We start from the raw sequence: 22,468 nt of genomic DNA, 5'->3' as shown, positions 1-22,468 counted from the left end.
TCTAACTCTAATACATGGCTATGTGAGGTACTCTGTACCTGCCTTCCCCATTCTCTTCCCTAGGCTTCCTGCTTTCCTCCACCACCCCTTTCCAGTCTCCATGTGGTCTATTTCTGTAACCTTTCACTGCCTGTCTGAACTTTCTGTGCTATTTGCCCCTGTATCTTAAGTGTGATTAAAGACAATTCACACGGCCACTATGAGTACCCAAAGAACAGTATTCATATTCTATTACCATCCAACCTGCTTGCTTCCTTTCAGTCATTATCTCTCCATGTTTGCAAAGAATAAGTATTTTTAAATTGCTATCTTTTGTTTAGGCATTAACAAAACTTATCTCAATATCCCTTCCTTTCCAACCCTCCTAGACTCATCCCACATAATAAAGAAAAAGAGGAAGAGAAAAAAGAAAAAACACCTACAAAACCAATAAATACACTAAAAAAAAATCTGAAAACAAATGCGGTGTTCCATGCCCACTGAACTCCCACCTCTGCAAAGGAGTAGGGTGAAGGATTTTTTATCACATCTCTTTGGGACCATGTTTGTTTCTTGTTATTTTGCAACATTTACTTTTGATTGTTTTATGATTGTTTTTTCCATTTACACTGTTGGAGTGAGTGTATATATTGTTTTCTTGGGTCTGCTTACTTCACTCTGCATCAGTTCATCTGTCTCAAAATGTCTAGCAATTCCAAACTTATTATCATCCCCCCAAACCCTCCCTCGTTCCAAAACTCCCTAATACTGTTGAGAGCACTAACATACCCCCAGTCTCCCAGGTTCCTCATTTAGGCATCATCCTCCAATTCTTACTCTTTCTCACCCTCACCTCCCCCCTCCATCCAATATTTTACCAAGGCCTGTCAATTTTACCTTGGTAACATCTCTTAAGAGGGCAACTAGGTGGTGCAATGGCTAGAGTGCTTGACTGGGAGGCTTGTCCTCCAGAGTTCAAATCTGGCCTCAGATACTTATTAGATATGTGACTCTAGGCAAATCACTTAATCCTGTTTACCTCAGTGTCCTCATCTGTAAAATGAGCTAGAGAAGGAAATGACAAACCACTCCAGTATCTCTCTCCAAAAAAACCCAAATGGGGTTGCAGGGAGTCAGACACTACTGAAAATGAACAACAAACTTCTCTTGCCTCCTTCTCTCCTTGGATGCTGCCCGAGGCAAGCCCTCATCACCTCACATCTAGACTATTGCAATAACTTCCTGGAAGGTCTGTCTGTCACAAATCTCTCCTTACTCCAGTCCACCTTTCACTCTGATGTCAAAGTAATTCTTCTTAAATAAAAATCTGACCATGGCTCTATTAAGATCAAATATAAAATCCTATTTGTCTTTTAAAGAACTTTGCAACTTGGTCCCTCTTACTTTTTCTCATTTCCCAACTTTGTGCCTTTTCACTGACTACCCTCTATAACTGGGATGCACTCCCTCTTCATATCTGCCTCATGTCTTCCTTCAAGACTCAGATAAAATTCTACCTTCTGCAAGAAGGCCCCAACCCCCAATTCCAACTGCTTGTGCCTTTCCTCTGAGATTATTTCCAAGTAATCTTCTAAACATCTTATATTACATAGCTGTCTTCCCTATTAGAATAGAAGCTTCTTTGGGTTAGGGAACTATGTCTTAGGCTTTGTATCTCTAAAACAGGGCCTGGAACACAGCAAGAACTTAGTCAACATTTGTTGACTTACCTAATTAAATTATAAGAGGTTTATCATGAGGTTGGTAACAGATTGATGAATTTTTGACCATAACTCTCTAAGATCATTCACTAACTCATTCTGGTATCAGAATCTAATCTCTGTGCATGGACTTGTATCTGTGAAGTACTAAAGGAATAACAGTTTACATTTTTACAAGTGTTTTGTACTTTACAAAGTACACAACTACCTGAGTATGGAATCTCCCTGACAAGCTTGGATATTTCATTTATAGATATGTTCTGAAATTATCTCTTCTTACAAAGCTACAATGAGGTCTCTGGGTACTTGATCTCCATATACTTACTAACTCAGATCTAGAATATAAACTCTCAGCCATGTCCAACTTCAACTTTCCAGAGTATGATGACAAGTACCCTTCATATGCTCTAGGAACCATCCAGAATGGACTGTTGCCCCAATTTGAAGCTTTATCTTCCTCCTAAATAAGCCTCTTAAGTGTAAGCCACTTCCTATGCATCTTGGAATACACTCCCACTTTTACTACTACCTCTTCTTATCCCAGTCCTCTGCTATCTATGTATTACTTCCCGCCCCCCCACTTTCTTCCTGCCTAGTTATTCTCATTTTACAGATAACAACTGAGGCTCCTGTGGATGTTTTGTCTAAATTCAGTGGTTAATACTCTACTATATAGTAATCCTTTCAAATATCTGAGAATAACTAATATCTCACTCAAGAAATCTCTTCTTCAGGTTAAATATCCCTAGTTCCTTTAGCTAATAATTATATGTTATGAACTAACTACATGTTGAGGACATTTTGTTATCCTAGGTGAATTTCTAAAATGACATTCTAGCTCAGCAATGACCCTTCAAAACTGTCACATACAGAAGAGAATACAGTATTCCAGACATAGTCGGAGCAGGGCAGAGGACATATTACTTTCTAAATGTACCATAAGACTGAAATAGCCTTTTTGAGTGCCACATCACACTGCTGACTCATACTGAGCTTAAAGTCTACTAACACTTTTTCAGATGAATTATTGAGTGGCCTCACCTCATCTATCTTTTACTTGCAAAATTGATTCACCAAGAATTTCACAAATTGATTCACAAGAATTGTAGTGTGATAGAACTAATAGTTATCAGTGTTTCTCTGAAGCATTTTCTTTCCTCACCTATAACATGGGTTATAGGTCCCGCTTCCTTCCCTAAACCTGGAGGATTAGCTTTTCCTAAAAAGAGATGAAGCTGTCCCCAGGACCTGAGCGCCTCAGACACCTAGAGGCATAAAAAGTCCCAGTCACAGACAGTCAGGGCACTTTAGATTTAAGGTAGATTTATAAATACCATTCTATTTATCATGTCCTTCCTTGAGGACCAGAGAAGTTTCCATATAGAGATAAAAAGGACCACATCTAGAGAAGCTGAGTGCCAATCTTATTGATCAAGAATTATTTATCAAATGAGATGTTATTTGTAAAGTGCTTAGTACAGTGCCTAGTACATAGTAGGCACTTACCAAATGTTTATTTTCTTTCCATTACATGTTTTCTCTGTGTTTTTAAATATACTTCTGTTAACTATTCAACGAACTGAAAAGTCTCATTCTATTCTAACATCTAAGAGAATACTGGCATTAGAGCAACCTCCAACATGGGTATCCAAATATGAACTTGGTTGTTTTCTGTTCTAATTTACAAATATAATGGAACCTAAATTTTGTATATGCAATTTTTAGTTCAATTATTATTGCTTTAGTTTAAGAAAGACAAATCATTCCATTATATTAATTCAATAATTATGTATATACATATATATGTATATGATTTTCAGCTGAAAATTTGATGTCAAAATTTCTAACTGATTTATGACCTGCAATACCACAGTAATGTGAAATGTATAAAAAGATGAACCATCACTGCAGGAGAAATGATACCAATTCCTCCAATGTAATACTACAAATATTGCAAACAAGTCCACAAATCTCTGATGGGCTGGCTATGTTGTTCGAATGAAAAACGTATGCTTGCCAAAAAGACTATTTTATGGAGAACTCGCATGGGGCAGGCAATCACATGGTAGTCAGAAGTGATACAAGGACACTCTCAACGTCTCTCTCAAGAACTTCGGATTTGATTGTTCGACATGGGAGACACTGGCACAGGACCGCTCCACATGGTGTGCTCGCATCAGAAATGATGCTGTGCTCTATGAGCAAAGCAGAATTGAAATAGCACAAAGGAAACACAGGATGTGCAAATTTGGAGTATCCACCCCAAACGTTCACATGGACTATCTGTACCCAGTCTGGTAGAGCATTCTAAGCTCGTATTAGTCTGATCAGTCATAGTTGGACACATTGAAACTTGACTTTATGATGGTGATGTCATTTTGGTCCTCTTCAAGAACGAAGGACAACAATCACAAATATCGCAAATAATTCCACAAATCAGTATGCCCACTCATACTGAACAGAATTCATCATTATATTAAAGGGGAACCTCACCCACCTCCCCCCCGCCAGATTAACAATTAAAAAAAAATTCTCAACTAGATTTAGGTAAATCTGAAAAGATTCATTTTTACATGCTGGCCATTTTTGTAATGACACATAAACATCAACATTATCAATTATTATTGTGATTACAATGAAAATAATAAGAAACCACCACTACTGCCACTCATTGTTCCCCCCAAGTCCTATTGCTGTTTTGCTGGAGTGCAGCCTTCATTTCACTTTCACACCAGAACAAGAGACATTTCCTGTTTCTAAGTTGTTTTTGGCTAAAAAATTGCTTCAGTCTGTCTTTTTATGGGTTCTGCTGCTCCAGAATTTGTTTTGAGGTATTTAAAGTTGTTTGGAGGGGTTTTGGCAAGACCTTTTTTCAAATATCTTGGCTCAGCCTCCTCACAAAATAACATTTCTGAAAATATTTAATTCCTAATCAATAAGTAGGAAGAAATTCTACAAAAGTGTCTGATTTCTAAAATGCACAATTTTGGAGAATATATTTAAAAAACTGATTTGCTGCAATCAAACATGTTCTCCATCATTTGCCAAGTTCATGTAGACCTGGGTGGGGCAGTGTTGGGGTTTTGGATTTGCTTTAAATAAATTTTATATGCATGTAAGTGTCATTAAATCATTTAAACCTCAAAATTCCTTTGCTATCTTTCCTTTTTGTTTTAGATAGTGATATTCAAAAAGGATGCTGTTAATTATAAAATAAGAAACAAAGGAAACCTATATTACTCAAGAAGATAGATCCCACTTTTACATTCTAATACAACAATTACTACAAGTTAATGTCTTACAGCAGGTTAATAAAATGTTATCAGAATATGTTCAAATATTCAGACAATTATCTAACACCATAAATGACCGAATTGCTAACTACCTTGATTAAGAAGCTTCTTCACTGAGAATTCCTCATTACTATGAAGTCACAGGTCTGGACAGGATTTGTATATTTACAGTGCTTTGCTTTAGCAGAGACAACCACAAATCAATTACCTTAAAGTCCAGGCTGTTAAGACTTACAACATCATCTTCTTTTTCCCTTCGTTTTCTTTTCTATAAAAAGAGAAAAACTCATTTAAATTCTCAAATTTAATCTGAAGATTTAACACTTAAAATATAAGCAACTCCACATAACCTGAAACATCATATGAAAAACAATTAAGTTGCACAATTACAAATATCCTGTTACACATAAAAATTTGGCAGCAAGTCACAAGAAAATATGGTTTTATAGTCTAAATGGCAGAATGATTTAGTGAATAGAGCTGGCTTCAGAATCAGGAAGACCTTGGTTCTGGTTCTTTAATTCATACTGACTGCATGACTGAGGACAATCCCTTAACCTCTTCATCTTCTAGGACTACACAATTCTCTATGACTATAGCTTGCAGGAGAGTCTAACCAGAGGTTTAGCTTCTGCCTCTTACAAGCAAACACCAGAAAGGGAAAAAAAGGGAATAGTAGGCTTAATTTGTTTACCTGGATAAATGACACCTTAAACACAGCCTTTTGTTACCACCATCCTGTATTAAGTTGCATATACACAGTTTTTTTTGTCTATAATTTAGAAGTACAACATTTTGTTTACAGTTATACAACATTAGGGCTAGGAAGAACCTTAGAGATCATCTAACTAAAATACATTTTAAAATGAAAAAGTAAAAGTTAAAGTCCCAAATACATCTCCATTTTTGGTCACATGAAAAATTATGATCATTTTCTAAAGGGAAGAAAGCAAATGTCCCTACTCTTAACCACCTTTGCCCTTTAAGGATATTACTTCATTTATCTCTAATTTTAATCAAATGGTCTCTTATCAAGCATGGTAAACAGAATTACAGATAAAATGATTTGCTCAAAGAGAAGGGAGGGGGCATCTCTTATTAAGATGATCAAAAAATTATTTAAAAAGAATATAAGATTCTTTAACATGAGAAGGGTTAGTAAAATTGTTTTGCAGATTAAAATTCTGGTTGAGTTCAACTAATTTACAAAGCTATTCCACTGGACAGTTTCCCTCTTCTTAGTGAAAAAACTAAACATGTTACTTCATATATTCACCAAGGACTAAGAACTACTTCTCTCGTTCAAATAAAAATGAGGTTCATGGGGCACTCATACTTTCTGCTCCTTGAATGAACACTCTTCATCTTACATACCTCTATTATCTGATGATTTCTTTACCCTTCTTCTTCCTTTCTTCTCCAATATAGATCCCTACGCCTCCTAATTCTGCCTCCTCCTAAGGTCATTAAAAGAGAACAAAACCATTCTCAGACTCTCTGTCATATTTATGTTTTTCTATAACTCTTGAATATGTTAGGGTTCTCAGAAGACAACTATTTCTTAAACAGTCTGTCCTGTACAGTCCCTTTCAATTAAACAAGTATTTGCACTTTTCTGTTTCTCTTGTTTCTATTTCAAAGTAATCAGCTCTGGCATTTTCATCAAGAAAGTCTGCAAATGTATTTCATTAAAGGGCCACTTTCCTGCTATAGGATTATACTTAATTTTGTTAGATAGGTTATTTTTGGTTGTAAGCCTTTATCTTTTGCACAAATATTCCAAGTTCTCTTCTCATTTACTCTTATGGAATGAAGACCAGGGATGTCAAACTCACAGACTACAAAACTTCCAAATACACTGCAAAATTTAATCTGGTTATGCCAGAATACAATGTAATTGAGAGATGTTAAACAAAATGAAATAAAAATACAACACAGATAACGCTGATTTGTGGTTTCCTAAGTCAGCATCCCTTAGGGATCCACTTCCATTTGCATTTGACATCACTGAAGTAGACTGTGGCTCCTTGGTACTCAAATTCTTTTCCTTTCGGATGCTTAAAGCATTTTTTTATTTGATGTAGAATCTCTGGCTTTTGGTTATGATATTTCTGGGAGTTTTCATTTTGGGTGTTTTTTTGTTTTTAACTTTGTCCTCCCATGAAATAATATTTCTCCTAGTCTTGATAGGTATGATAAAACATATTCTGCTCATTCCTTTCTTTGTCTTTATCCATACAGTACTTCTGAGCCAAATCCATTTAGCTGCAACTTCTTTCTTCTATTTCATTTATGGCAAGCATGTTAAGACTGATGAGATTCAGTTCTTCCAGCAATATATTCCTTTGTTGGTCACTAGACAAGTGGCTTATCATCCCCATTTTACAGATGGGAGAACCACAGGATCATCACACGATGAAAGAAGGGGTCTTAAAATAATTTAGCCCAACTTCCTCATTTTGAGATCAGTAAACTTATACCCAAGGTGGTAAAATGATTACCCAGGGTAAAAATGACTAAAGGATACTGGAGTAAGAGGATTCAAACAGTTCCCAGACTCTAAATCCAGTGCTTTTTTCTCTAATATATCATGCTGTCTCTCTGGAAGAGATTGAACAATTCGATACTAGCTCTAGAGTCGAGAAGCTAGGTTCAAATCTCACCTCTGGTATGTACTACTTAAGCACCCTTGGGCAAGTCTCTTAAACTCCTTAGGCCATAGTTTCTTCATTCATAAAAAAAGAGAACTGAATTTGATGGTTTCTGAAGTCCCTTCCAGCTCTAGATCTATGACCTTAAGACTTGTCCAGGGTCACAAAGTTTTAGAGTCAGGGCTCAAAATTGTATCTTCTGATTCTAAAACCAGGGCACTTTCCATTATATTATGTTGTCTCTCTACCACATAGCCTGTAAATCACTATGCAACCTTTATAGAATGTAAGCTCCTTATGGGCAGGAACTATCTAATTTTTGTATTTATATTCCCTAGTTCCCAACATATAGTATGTGCTTAATAAATGCTTGTTGACCGATTGAAGAGACAGACAAAAGTATAGTTCTATACTATGGTAACTACTGGTTGGTTGTTGTCCTTTATTCTCGAAGAGGACCAAAATGATATCACCACGATAAAGTAAAGTTTCAGTGTGTCCGACTGTGGCTGATCAGACCAATACAAGCTCAGAGTGCTCTAACACAGGTTGGGCACAAATAGTCCGTGTGAATATTTGAGGTGGGTACTCCAAATGTGCATACCCTATGTTTACTTTGTGCTGTCTCAATTTTGCTTTGCTCATAGAGCACAGCACTCTTTCTGATGTGAGCGCACCATGTGGAGCGGTCCTGTGCCAGTGTCTCCCATGATGCACAGTCCAACCCCAAGTTCTTGAGAGAGACGTTGAGTGTCTTTGTACTGCTTTTTCTGACCACCATGTGATCACCTGCCCCATGTAAGTTCTCCATAAAATAGTCTTTTTGGCAAGCGTACATTTTGCATTTGAACAATGTGAACAGTCCACTGGAGCTGTGCTCTCTGAAGAGTAATTTGAGTGCTTGACATTTCAGCTCAAGCAAGGACTTCAGTGTCTGGTACCTTTATCCTGCCAGGTGATCCTCAGAATCTTCCTAAGATAGTTCAAATGGAAGCGATTCAGTTTCCTGGCATGGCATTGGTAGACTGTCCATGTTTCACAGGCATACAACAATGAGGTCAACACAACGGCTCTGTAGACCTTCAGTTTGGTAGTCAATGTAATACCTCTTCTCTCCCAAACTTTTCTTTGGAGCCTCCCAAACACTGAGCTAGCTCTGGTAATGCGTGCATCAGCCTCACTGTCAATGTGTATATCCCTGGAAAGTACACTACTATAATACAAGTTAGAATATGTCTATTGCTTTAAAGAAAAACCAAACTTTTAAAAAGAACAAGAAAAAATAGGATATACTGTATAAGCAAGTACATGTATACAAACTGGATTATAAATCATCACCTAAGCTCTTCGAATCCAGACAAGTCAACAAGCATTTGTTAAATGTCTATTATGTGGCAAGCACTTTATTAAGTGACGGGGACAGAAAGGCAGCAAAATCACCACCAACAAAAACTATAAAACAGTTCCTACTCTCAAGAGAATCACAGTCTTAATGGGGAAGACAACACACAGACAACTACATGCAGACAAGATATATACAGGATTAACTGAAGATACTTTAAGAGGGAAGGAAGTTAAGAAGAAGTAGATAAGGCTTCTTGAAGAAAGTGGGACTTCAGATAAGACTCAAAAGAAGTTGGAGGCAGAGAAGAGTAGGGATAGAATTCCAGGTATGAGAGACAACCAGTAAAAATATATGGAGTCAGGAGAGGCAGCGTTCTGGGCAAGGAACAGCAAGGCCTGTGTCACTGGATTGCACAGTATATGGAAAACTGCAAGGGGCTAAGTTATGAAGAGCTTTAAAAGCTAGAAAAGAGAATTTTATATTTGAAACAAGAAATAATAAAGAGTCATTGGAGCTTCCTCAATAGGGCTTGACATGGCAGACCTGTGAGATCATTTTGATATATGATGTGCTGGGTAGAGAAAGATTTGTGGCAGGCAGATCAAGCAGCAAGATACTGCAATACTTTAGGTGGGAGGAGACAACGGCCTACAGCAGGGTAGTGGTAGTGTTAGAGGAGAAGATAGTGCACATGAGAAATTATCTCCATGGTAGCTAGGATTTAGTAATTGATTAGATATGGGGGAAAAGAGATTGAAGAGGAAAGTATGACATCTAAGATTCAAATTTGTGGGTGACTGGGAATCCTTGACAGGAACAGGGAAGTTCAGAAGAGGATTTGGAAGAAAAACAGAGTTCTGTTTTGGACAAGTCAGTTTAATTTGTCTACATGATGTCCTGTTTAAAATATCAAATAGAAAGTTGAAGATGTGAGACTGGAGGTCACAAATGGGATTAGAGCTGGACAAATAGATCGGAGAATGATCTGCATAGAGATAATAATTGAATACATGGAAACTGAAGAGATTATTGCACAAAGAGAAGGAGAACAAAGAAGGCCCAGAGGGCCTTCTTAGGGATGTAGGGACACCCATGGTTAGCAGGTAAAATCTGGATACAAATGCAGCAAAGGAGACTGGGGAGGAAGAATAGAATCAGGAAAGGGTAGTGTCACAAAAAGCTAAAGAGAAAAGAAGATGGTTGACAAGGTCAAAGGCTGCAGAAAGATAAAAAAGGATGAGGATTGAGAAAAGGTCATTAGATATGGCAATTAAGATGTTACTGGTAACTTTGGAGAGAGGTATTACAGTTGAATGATGAAGTCAGAAGCCAGGTTACAGAAATGGCAAGAGGAAAGGAAACAGACTAGCCATCCTTCATACTCTGAATTTCTTCACTTCTTCCTTCTATTCCTCCTGTTTTTCAGGTCCCCTTTTATGTAGTCTTTCCTCATTAGAGGAAAGCTCCTTGAGAACAAAAAATTCTTCATTTTGCTTGTACTTTTATCCCCAGTTACTATTTTTTAGTATTTACATTCACTTTGTGCTAGGAGGGAGGGTACCTGTTGCCCAACCTATGAGCTCCAGAGTGAATTGGGCTTAAGACTTGGTCTTTGAGCAAGAAATCTAATCAGTAAAACCAAAAGAAAAAAGGCAGTTTTTGGCCATCAAAGTGTACCATCCCCTGGGCAGAGAACCCCAGGCAAGGAGGGAGAGGAGAGGAGAGAAAGAAGAGGAGCTGCTACTCACGGGTGGCGTTTATCTTTTGTTCTCAAAGAGGACCTTGACATGAAGATGATGACACGGCTTACAGGTGACTTTGATTTGAGCGAGGGAGGGCTGTGCAAGGTCACCAGCCTCACTTTCTCCTCCAATAGTTCTTTTACCCAGGAACAGTGAGGGTTTTCTCCTCCTAGTTTGATTGTTTTTTTTTTTTTAATTAAAGGGGCCATCCCTCAAGCAACTATTTAAAGAGGCCTATTCACTGAATGTGTGTATCTCACTCAAAGTGAGGATCTGATAAGATCTTAGCCTAAAATGGTCAGGGTCTCCCACTGTATCCTAGGTCATCTCTAGTTGTCCTGATGAACATCTGGCCACTGGACCCAGATGACTCTGGAGGATAAAGTGAGGTTGGTGACCTTGTACAGCCCTCCCTCACTCAAATCAAAGTCAACTGCAAATCATGTCATCATCTTGATGTCCTTCAAGAATGAGACAAACACAAGTTGTATCCCCACAATGCTTCATGTGTGCTACGTGCTTAATAAATACTTGTTGACTCACTAGAGGCACAGACTATAAACAGCATTCTTAAGGAGTTTAGTCATGAAATGGAGGAACAATATAGGATGACTGCTAACAGAGATGGATGGATCAAATGAAGGACTTTTGAGGACGGGGAGACAAGGGCATGTTTGTAGGCGGCAGGAAGGAGGACAATAGAAAGGGAGAAATCAAAGACAAAGGAGAGAGGGGGAATAACAGATGGTGCAATCATCTGGAGAAACCTGGTTGGACTGGAATCAAGAGTGCAGGTAGAAGGGTTTGGTTTGGCAAGAAGAAGGGCTATGTCTTTATATGAATGGGCGAAGGAAGAGATAGTAGCAGAAAGCATCAAGGAGGTATTAGATGAGGAGGAGGGGAGAATAGGGCCAATCCATTAATGGCCTCAACTTTTCAGTGAAATATGTAGCAAGGTTCTCAAATAAGAGGGTGGAGAAGGAGGAGCTGTTAAACAAGCATGAAACATGCATTTCTTAAAAACTTATTATGTGACAATAATTGTACAAATATCTCATTTGATTCTAACAACCGCAGGGGGAGGAAGGATTTTGGGTACTATAAATATCCCCACTTTACAACTGAGGAAACTAAGGTAGGTGGAGGTTAAGTGACTTGTTCAAGGTCCCACAGCCAATTAAGTTATCTAAGGTAGAATTTTAACTTGGGTCTTCCTCACTCCAGTTCCAGCACTCTCAATTCAAGTAATCCAAGGTAGGGCAAGATCTACAGGAAAAGAAGGTATAGGACTGGAGGGAAGAGAACAGTGTAAGGTTGAATTGGCTTACCAAGGGATCAAAAAACCTACAAATGATTTAAAAATTTATCATTTAAGTTTCAGTTTTTTTTAAAAAATCTAAATAGGCTTCTTGATTTATTACTTCTACATGCCAATTAAGTTTGTCTTCCATGGCTGTTTTATTTCTATTCAAAACTATGCCACAGCAATTGAAATAATACTTCAGTATGTACTTCATGAAGAATGTTAAATCTATAGGATTCCAAATGCTAACAAATCTTAAAGAACTTTTTTAAACATATAAAAGGCATTTACCCACCAAAGTGAAATCCCAGTGTGGCCCAGGTGTTAAAAATGTGAAGGAACTGCCTCTCCGAAGGGAGCATCTATTAACAAAATACATAAAATAAATTTATGAGATACAGAGCTATAGCAGTAGTTAAAGAGAAAGTTGGTTATAATTCTGGGACACTTTTGAAGTACTCTGAAGGAATAGTTAAGATATTTAACAACAGAATTAAAACCTCACCTCCATTTATTCTTTCTTCCCCAGGTTGGTCAATATGTTTTCAGCAATAAGATTAGTGTTATTAAAACAAAGCATAGTTAAGTAGATGGTTTCTTACCATATATTTTTTTAATTGGCAGGGATCACAGGTGGTTATCCAGTTTATTCTTTTCCTGTTTCTAGCACTTAAAAATCCAAAAAAGAAAAATGTCTACATTTATAACTAGATTGCCTTTGGGAAGTTCTGTAGTACTTTTAATGATCCCAAACTTCTCCTAAAAGGTTGATCATTTTGATGGCAATATTCATCCAAGGATATTAAGTAGTTGTAAGTCATGGAATATCATAATCTCTAAGAATTAATGGATTAAGATAACAGTACATCACAGTTTCTAAAGAATTAGAAGTTGAAGATCATTCAAAGAACAATGAAGAAGTGCATGGTGGGTATGAATATACTGCAATATATTACCAATAACATACAGGAATATCATGAAGGATATGACAATATCAACAACAAAAAGTAGAATAGGAAAAAGAAGTGAGCTGGCATGTGGGAAAAGCAGCTGACCAATGGACAGCCCATAGAAAATCACAGAATTTTAGAGTTGGAAGTGACTTTATCAGCCATTTAGTCTAACTCATATCAGAAAGAAATCCTACTATAACATAGCGGATAAGTACTCATCTCCTCAAAGTTCTCCAACGAGGTCAAATGTATTACATTGAAAGGCTACATAGTCTACCTGGGGAAAGTTTTAATTGTTGGGACCTTTTCCCCTATATTAAATTTAAATATCCTTCTTTGCCAACTCCATTCATTGTTGCTGATTATATGATGCTTTGATTCTCAAATGATTACATGAACAAATATTTATTATTATGCATCAGGCACTGGGATAAGAGCTGGCATGCAAATATAAAAAGCATGACAGTCCCTCCCCTCAGGGAGCTTACAATCTAATAGAGGAAGAGAACGTATGAAGGAGTGGTATCCAGAGAGGTATATTTTTGCTCAGAGATATTAAAGGGAAGGTGAATGTAGTCATATGACAACTAATTGACATGCTCATTTCCAGGAATGGCATTATTCACTTCATTACTATTCACAGAACTAGAAGTGGAAAATAGGTAGGATAAAATGGCATGAAGATGGTTGGGAAGCAGCAACGTAATGTGGTGGTCTGGGTTTGGATAATTATGGTGAATGTTCATCAATCAGAATCTGAGGACTCCAGAATAGCTGGACTGTTGGATAAGAGATAGAAGGATAGAGCACAATCACATGGCACTGGATAATGGAAAGATTCTGGTAGTACACCTCTCCTTTTCTTATTTTTCAAAGTTTATGTAATATCAAAAAGAACTGTTCTTTAAATGGACCTTTAGTTTTTTTTTCTGAGAGTTCATTTATAATTTAATTTCTTTCTGAGTCTTTATTTTACACTGTTAATCTGAGCATTTTATATTAAATGTTCATCTGTTTCATTTAGATCATCAGTTTATAGTTGGGCAAACAGTTTTTGATAATTTCCTACTCTGAACATTTTCCTAAGATTTGGATGCTAACCTAAAGATGCCAGAAGACATATATTAGCATCTGAGAACCAAGTCTGAAAAACATGACAAGGTTCTGCATCATCGTGGATTACAGGTGAGCTCATACTGTATAGGTAAGATAAAAGTAGCCTGGAGACAGTTTTCATGTACTTCCCCCACCCATCATGAGCTGTACAGCATCAAACGCTATAGTATCCTACTTTAAATATCTAAGAACCTAGGGATCATCATAAAGCTGTCATCTGCCTCCCAAGATTGTGCTATAAAATTCTTAGCTAAATGGAATATGTAGATTATGAATCAGAAAAAGGTGGCCACTCCATTAAGGAAAATATAAAACATTGCTATGTCTTGTGTGGATATAAATTATAATAAACAAACCATGGTAAACTTTGCTCGTAAAAATTTTTCCAAAAGATAATTTATCACTTGATCTTTGAAAATTAAATAAAAACTGATTTTTCCTAGAAAAAATGGCAAATGTCTTTATCTGTGTCTGTGTACATACATATATTTCTATTTTTAATAGTATTTTCCTCCAATTAAATGTCAAGACAATTTTTGGCAATCATTTTTACAAGATTTTGAGTTCCAAATTTTTTTTCCATCCCTTCCTGCCCTCCCCTCTTTTGAAAATGGTAGGCAATCTGATATAGGTTATACATGTGCTATCATGCAAAACATGTTTCCAGATTAGTCACAGTTTTGAAAGACGAAACAGATCAAAAAGAAAAAAAAATCATGAAAAAGAATAAAATAAGTGAAAAAAAGTATGCCTTGATCTGCATTCAGAGTCCATCAGTTCTTTATTTGGATGAGGATAACATTTTCCTTCCTGAGTCTTTATTTGTCTTGGATCACTGTGTTGCTGAGAAGAGCTAAGTCATCCATAGATTATCATCACACAGTGTTGCAATGCTATATACAATGCTTTTCTGGTTCTGCTCATTTTACTTTCCATCAGCTCATATGAATCTTTCCAGGCTTTTCTGAAATCTGTCCATTACTTCTTATTGTACAACAGTATTCCATTTCATTCATATACCACAACTTGCTCAGCCATTTCCCAATTGATGGACATTCCCTCAGTTTCCAATATTTTGCCACCACAAAAAGGGCTGCTCTAAATATCTTTTGCACATGTAGGTCCTTTCTTTTATTCTTTATGATCTCTTTGGGATACAGATCTAGTACTGCTGGATCAAAGAGTATGCACAGTTTGGTTGCATTTTGGGCATAGTTCCAAATTGCGCTCCAGAATGGTTGGATCAGTTCACAACTCCATCAACAGTTCTTAGTGTCTCAATTTTACCACATCCTCTTCAACATTTATTATTTTCGTTTTTTGTCATATTAGTCAATCTGAAAGGTGTGAGGTAGTACCTCAGAGCTGTTTTAATTTCTATTTCATCAAGAGTGATTCAGAGCACTTCTTCCTATACCTATAGAAAGCTTTGATTTTTTCATCTGAAAACTGCCTGTTCATATCCTTTAAGTATTTATCAATTCGGCAATATATTCTTATAAATTTGACTCAGTTCTCTACATATATGAGAAATGAGGTCCTTATCAAACACACTTGCTCTAAAGACTGATTTCCAGCTTTTGGCTTTCCTTCCACTCTTGGCTTCACTGGTTTTGTTTGTGCAAAAGTTTATTTTTAAGTTTTAAAATTTATTTTAAACGTAAATACAAAATAAGAAAAGAAAAAAGAACCACTGTGTACATAGCAGAACCTGAGAGGATTCAATATGGAACAAATTTTCATTTCAAGAAAACCTATATAATACTACATATTGTTTTTTCAAAGCTATACAGCTTTTCTTTGCTTCCTTGAAGGTTTTTTTTTTGTTCTCTGTTGTATACTTTTAACTTATTCTCCCCTTCCCTTCCCAAGAAGACTATAATTAAGCACACGTACATACACATACACACGATACACACATACATAGATATCTATAAACATACACAGATAAACTCATACACACATATGTAAGACCACACTATGCTTGTTTCTACTTGTCATCTGTTTCTCTTAAGGTGGGTAGGATCTTCTTTCAAAAGTCTAAGTCTTTACATGTTTTTCTAAATCAACCTGCTCCTCATTTCCTACAATATTCAAACCTGTCAAAGTTTCCCCCCAGTTTTCTGCATTCCTTCTATTCTTGGTTGCATAGGTTTTATTTATATAAGAAAATTTTAATTTAAAATAATAAAAACTATCAATTATACACTTTAACAATGCTCTCACCTTATAAAGTCTGATTTCCTTCCTTTACATCTTTTCCCCCTAGTTTTTCTTTTTTTCTTTTTGATTAAATTTTTTTAACATAAACACAAAATAAGAAAAGAAAAATAAGAAACACACTTAAATATTAAAAATAAAATACACAATAAGAAAAGGGGAAGAAAGCACTGTCATGCACAGAGCAGAATGTGAGAGGATTCAAAATATACAGCAATAAATTTCCATTTCAAGAAAGCCTATATAATAAATACTATACATTCTGTTGAGAACTGTCTGGCTTTTTTTTTTTTTTTGCTTCTTTGTAAAGTTTTCTTTTGTTTTCTGCAGTGCAGTTTTTATTTTGTTCTTTTTCCCCCTTTCCTCCTCCCCAGGCTACAATTATGTGTGTGTGTGTACACACATATATACATGCACACATATACACATTACATGCAAAGATAGACACATACACACACGTATACCCATACATACGTATACTTATTTACATATATGTGTATTTAGATATCAATAATCACAGTCATATACAGACATATACATTCATATGCATTTATGTACTATACTTATTTATCCTATTTCTCTAAGGATGGATAACTTCTTCCTTCATTAGCCCAGGTCTTTCTATATTTTTCCAAGTCCACCTACACATCACTTTCTATACCACAGCAATATTCTCATCTTACACTATCTGGTTGTTTTAAACAGTCCAAAATAATACTGATACATGTGGCTGACACATAGTGTAGTTTCCCTACTTTTCACCCTTTCCCTCCTTGACTGTTTTGTTTCTACTATTTTTCCCAGGTTTGCCCTCTCTTCTGCTGGTCTCCCCCCTGCCTTTAATTAATCTCCTCCCACCCTAATTCCCTGTTGAGTAAGACAGATTTCTATATTCAACTGATTGTGTATATTATCCCCTCTTTGAGTCAATACTGATGAAAGTAAAGTTCAAGTGATTCCCATCACCCATCCTCCCATCTTTCCCCCTACTGTAATAGGTGTTTCACACCTCTTCAAGTAAAATAATTTAATCCATTCTACTTCTCTCTTCCTTCTGCACCCAGAGTACTTTTCTTTCTCATCCCTTATTTTTTTGTCATTCCCTCAAATTCACTTTATATCTATGTATTCTACTGCTATATATTCCTTCTAGCTGTATTATTAGTGATACAATTTGTAAGAATTACAAGTGTCACCTTCCCATGCGTGGATGTAAACAGTTCAGCTCCACTGAATCCCTTATGTTTTCTTTTCTTTTTACCTTCTCTTGGGTCTTGATATTGGAGATCAAATTTTTTTGTTAAATTCTGGTCTTCTTATGAAAGTTTTAAATCCTTCTATTTCATTAAATAACCATTTTTCCCCTTGAAGTATTGTCTAATTTCTCCAGGTGGGTGATTATTGGTTATAATGATAGCTCCTTTGCCTTCTGGAATATCATCGTCCATAATCTCTGATCCTTCAATGTTGTAGTTGTCAAGTCCTGTGTAATGTTGATTGTGGCTCTCTGATACCTGAATAGTTTCTTTCTGGCCACCTGCAGTACTTTTTTCTTAACTTCTAGCTCTGAAATTTGGCTATATTGTTCCCTAGAACTTTTATTTTGGGATCTCTTTCCTGAAGAGATCAATGGATTCTTTTAATACCTATTTTGCCCTCTGGTTCCAGGATATCAGGGCAGTTTTCCTTGACAATTTCTTGGAAGATGCTGTCCAGGTCCTTCTTTTGATAATGGCTCTCAGGTATTCCAATGATTCTGACATTGTCTCTCCTGAATCTATTTTCCAGGTGAATTGCCATGAGGTATTTTACATTTTCTTCTATTTTTTAATTCTTTTGAATTTGACTGATTCATGATGTCTCATAGTCATTAATTTCCACTTGCCCAATTCTAACTTTTAAAGAATTGTTTTCCTCAATTAGCTTTTGTATTTTTTGGGGGGGAGGAGGGCACCTGTACTACTTAAGGAGCTGTTTTCTTCAGTGGGTTTTTGTATCTCCTTTTCCATTAGGCCAATTGTACTTTTTAAGCATTTTTTTTCTTTTTCCAAATGTTGAGTCTTTTTTCATAATTCTCTTGCATCATTCTCATTTCTTTTCCCAATTTTTCTTTTATCTCTCTTATATGATTGTTAAGGTCCTTTTTAAGCTCTTCCATGAATTCTTTCTGGGCTCAAGAACATGCCCCTTTTTTTTCTTTGGGGTGTTGCCCATAGGAGTTATGACACTGTTTTTCTCTTCTGAGTTTGTGTCTTGGTCTTCCCTGTCAACATAATAACTTTCTATGGTCAGATTCTTTTTTTGTTGCTGTTTTTTTGCTCATTGTTTTTGGCCTCTTTCCTTTCTTTTAAATATGAGCTCTGCTCCTGGGTAGTAGGGGCATGGTCCCAGGCTTCTTGTACCAGGGGTTGCATCCTCCTCTGGTTTTTTACCTGGTGCTGCACTGATGCTGCTCTGAGGCCCACAGGTAACCTTTATGTCTGCTGTTGTGCTAAGGAGGTGGGGGGCTGGGGGTGGTAGCTGGCACTGCTGGAGGCCATGGGGGTCTGACAGCTTCCCTGGTGCTCAGCCAGAGTCCTAGTGCAGGTATCTGGCATGTGCTGAGGCTGGTGGGGTGCTTTTGCATTTCACCAGGGATACACTAAAGCACATGGGGGGAGGAGGGTGGGGCTGAGCTTGCAGTTGCCTGTTTCCTTAAGTATCCTGAACCACATGGAGATCTGGCCATTGGAAACTGCCTGTTTGCCTAGGGCTACGCTGAAGCACTTGGCTGTTCTCTGAATGGGAGTCTGCTTGTTTCCCTGGATATGCTAAGGCACATTAGGGGTGCTGGTGTTGGCATCTGCCTGCTCCACTGCATTGGGGTTTAGAATCTCCTGCTGTTTGCTAAGGTGGGGCTTGCTGCTGGCTTACTTGGATGCTTCCTGTTCTGGACTACCTTTCTTGCCATTCATCCAAATTTCTTGGGCTAAAAGACTGTTTCAATCCACCTTTTTCTGGTTCTGTTCTTCCAGGATTTGTTTTAGGGCACTATTTTATGGTTGTTTGGAGGTAAATATGGGGGAGTTACAGCGATTTACTGCTTATTATATCATCTTGGCTCCAAATGTCTTTATTTTTTAAAAAAATGTTTTATTATGTCTGTCTGAATATGGATTGGTCATTGAAAAATTAAAAAGAACAAATCTGACAGTTAAAGGAAAACACAACTCAACAGATGTGGACTCCTTAACCTTAACCAAAAAAATTAATGAAAGAAACCACTCAATTGCTCAGTGTCTGCTAATGTTATATTGTACGTTTTTTTGTTTTTTTTTTAAATTTCAGGTAGGTAGGAAAGAAGGAAGAAGGAAGGAGGAAGGAGGGAAAGTAGGAAGGAAGGAAAGAAGCTACTTTCTTACAAACTGTGGAGGAAAGAACAATAACAAAATTGACGAGCTTCTCAACTTTGATTTCATTTTGTGTAAAATTAACTTCTACTGCCATCTAGAGACAGTCCAATTTACTGCTTATTACACCCTGAACTATAAGTCAAAAATACCACTCAATCTTAAAGTAAATTTAGAAGGAATATTTTGTTTTTAAAAATTAGCCTTTATAATTTGCTAGAGATTAAAGTCATTCTTTTAATAGCTACAACTACACAGTAAGGAATATTTTCTCTGGTGGTTTTTTTGACTGGTGGTTGTAACTTACAGTGGTTACTTCTTTGGTGCTCCCACTATAAAAACTCTCTCCACTAATGCAGAATTCTTGTCCTTCTTTAAGGCAAAACATGAAAATAAAATAGTATATCACATATAATAACTGTAAAGTATCATAAGATTTGTAAAACAATGCTACAGATGAGGAAAATGAGTTTCGGACAAATTAAATGATTTATTTTGTAACAGATCCACATAATCTAAAATGGAGGCCAGGGAAATGCCAGGGACCTATTTCTGGGCGAAACCATTCTGAGTTCCCCTACCCTGTGGGTAGGAGCAACTTCTTTTCATTGATTCTATAGCCAGGACTTCTTGAGTTTTTAAATCTATCTGACAGAGGCATCAAGGAGTGAAGGTCTCATTCACCTACATCCCAGGCACCATGTCTGCCACCTTCCCTTTCTCCTTAGGCCCTGTGGTACCAAAAAAGTTTGGAGTACTAGTCTATTTCCTTTGTCCTTTTCAATTCTAGATGTAGAAGATGGAATCCCTGAACCTGGGAGTTTGCACATGTTAAACTTGAAGCCTAAGATTCCAAGCCAGTTGCTGAAGCCAGCCCAGAAGAGAAGTCCTGAGAAGCCAGGCTGTTGGGATGCAAACCCCAAGAGGTGGGAATTTGGACTTGGAACCTGACTGGATTAATGTTATACAGAAATGGAATTAAGTTGTAAATCCACTCTCTCTACTCTATGGGAGTCCAAGAAAGAGTAAGAAAGGATTAAGATGCCAGGGTGGGGAGGGAAGGAATGTTTATATATTTATTCCTGCTATACCTTTGAAGTAAACATTCCTTTATAAAAACTAAGTGACTGGATTCTTAAAATTGGGGGAACACAATCAGTAGGTGCTTGAGCCAATGGCAGAGACTAGACACCTACTGGATAGTGGAGAACCAGGAAGAAGAGATGAAACATAACCAACCTGGCTTCTAGGCAGTGAGGGCATTGTTCTCGGCAAAGGGGAGGGGATTAGGTTCATGGCTTAATTCAGTTCAGTAAGGCACAAGTTGGCAAACTACAGCTCAAGAGGCAAATATGGCCTTCTACTTTTTATTTTTTAATTTTTTATTAATTTTATTTATTTTCAGTGTTGTGCAATCACTACCATATAACTGAGATTTTTTTCCCCCTCCCTGCCCGGTACCTCCCCAAGATGGCATACAATTTTATATAGGCTTTACACGTACATACCTATTAAATACATTTTCACTATAGTCATGCTGTGCAGAAGAATTAAAATACTTTTCATTTTTTGTATGATCTGCATGCTAAGAATAGTTTGCCAAACTCTGTTACATAGTTAACATCTGACCTGGAAGCCTGGGCTCCAAGGATATCATGACTTAACCTTCTGGGTCTGAGAACTTTACCCCCTGTGCTTTAGTAAAACTGAAAAGAATTAGTGAAAAATCTCAACACTGCTTCCTGGGGCCACAGGGTTTAAGAGGAAAGGAAAAGATGTTCTCTTCCCCCCTCCCCCACCAAGTTAGTACATGAGAGAAAAAGAGCTTAATCACTGAACTGTGGCTCCTTGAGATAAGAGTTAAAGACTTAAATGCAGTATATTTTCTACTAGGTGCAGATCCCTGGCATCTCCCACATTTGTAAATCTGAAGTGACCTAAGTATCCATCAAAGCCATGTCACAAATTATATATTCATTCTACAATAGTGATCAAGTGACTTACTATATTCTAGACAGCAGGGACATAAAGAATATTCTCAAGAGTATACAAAAGTATAAGAGAACAGAGCGGGCCTATATAAATTGTAGGCCACAGTTTGCTTGTAGCCCTCTTGTCATTTGCAACTCACCTTCTGGTAGCCCTTGAAAAATGTACAAGAAAACATCCTTTGTAGAGGATATCCTTTGGCATGCAGTACATACGCCGAAGGCCACAGGATGCAAATTGTACAGGCCTGGTATAGAGAGTATATACAAAAACAAGAATCCCTGTACTAAGAAAGGTATATTTTACCAGGGGAAAACAACAGATATATAGCTAAATATACACAAAATATATGCAAAATAAATACAAACATATGGGAGGAGCAAAAGAGGGAACCTAACAACTCGAGACAAGCAAGAAAGGCCTACTGTAAGAGTTGATCTTTAGCTGATCCTTAAAGAAAGTTAGAAGTTCTAAGAGACAGAGAAGTGTGAAGCAGAGTCAAATGATAGTCTGCCCTCATTTTCACACCTCTTTGACATGAGGAAGTAGGTATGTTTAGTTACTTCTTTTCCAGGACCTTCAATAGTTTTTCCATTTACTTTTAATAAAATTTTCCTTTAAAGATCTCTTTATTTAGCTGCTGAAGTCTCTTGAATATGAGGAGATATGGTCATATTTACACTTAAGGAAATCAATTTTCCAGCTTTGAGTAGGATAGATTAGGGAAAGGAAAGGTTGGATATAGAAAAACCAATGGGGATACACTT

General features: G+C 37.0%; 1 protein-coding gene across 1 annotated transcript in view; it reads right to left on the bottom strand.

The window, feature by feature from the left end:
* Positions 1-22,468, bottom strand: part of NET1 (neuroepithelial cell transforming 1) — a 78,390-nt gene that overhangs the window by 44,740 nt on the left and 11,182 nt on the right. Inside the window, exons 2-3 of the mRNA XM_072654215.1 lie at positions 12,330-12,396; positions 5,202-5,261 (exon numbers count right to left, since the gene is read on the bottom strand). Of these exons, the coding sequence (XP_072510316.1) occupies positions 5,202-5,261; positions 12,330-12,396 (127 nt within the window). The remainder of the gene's footprint in view (positions 1-5,201; positions 5,262-12,329; positions 12,397-22,468) is intronic.

The sequence above is a fragment of the Notamacropus eugenii genome, chromosome 3 (genome assembly GCF_028372415.1).
Source record: "Notamacropus eugenii isolate mMacEug1 chromosome 3, mMacEug1.pri_v2, whole genome shotgun sequence".
Taxonomy (NCBI): domain Eukaryota; kingdom Metazoa; phylum Chordata; class Mammalia; order Diprotodontia; family Macropodidae; genus Notamacropus; species Notamacropus eugenii.
This window is presented reverse-complemented; position numbering and strand designations above follow the sequence as displayed.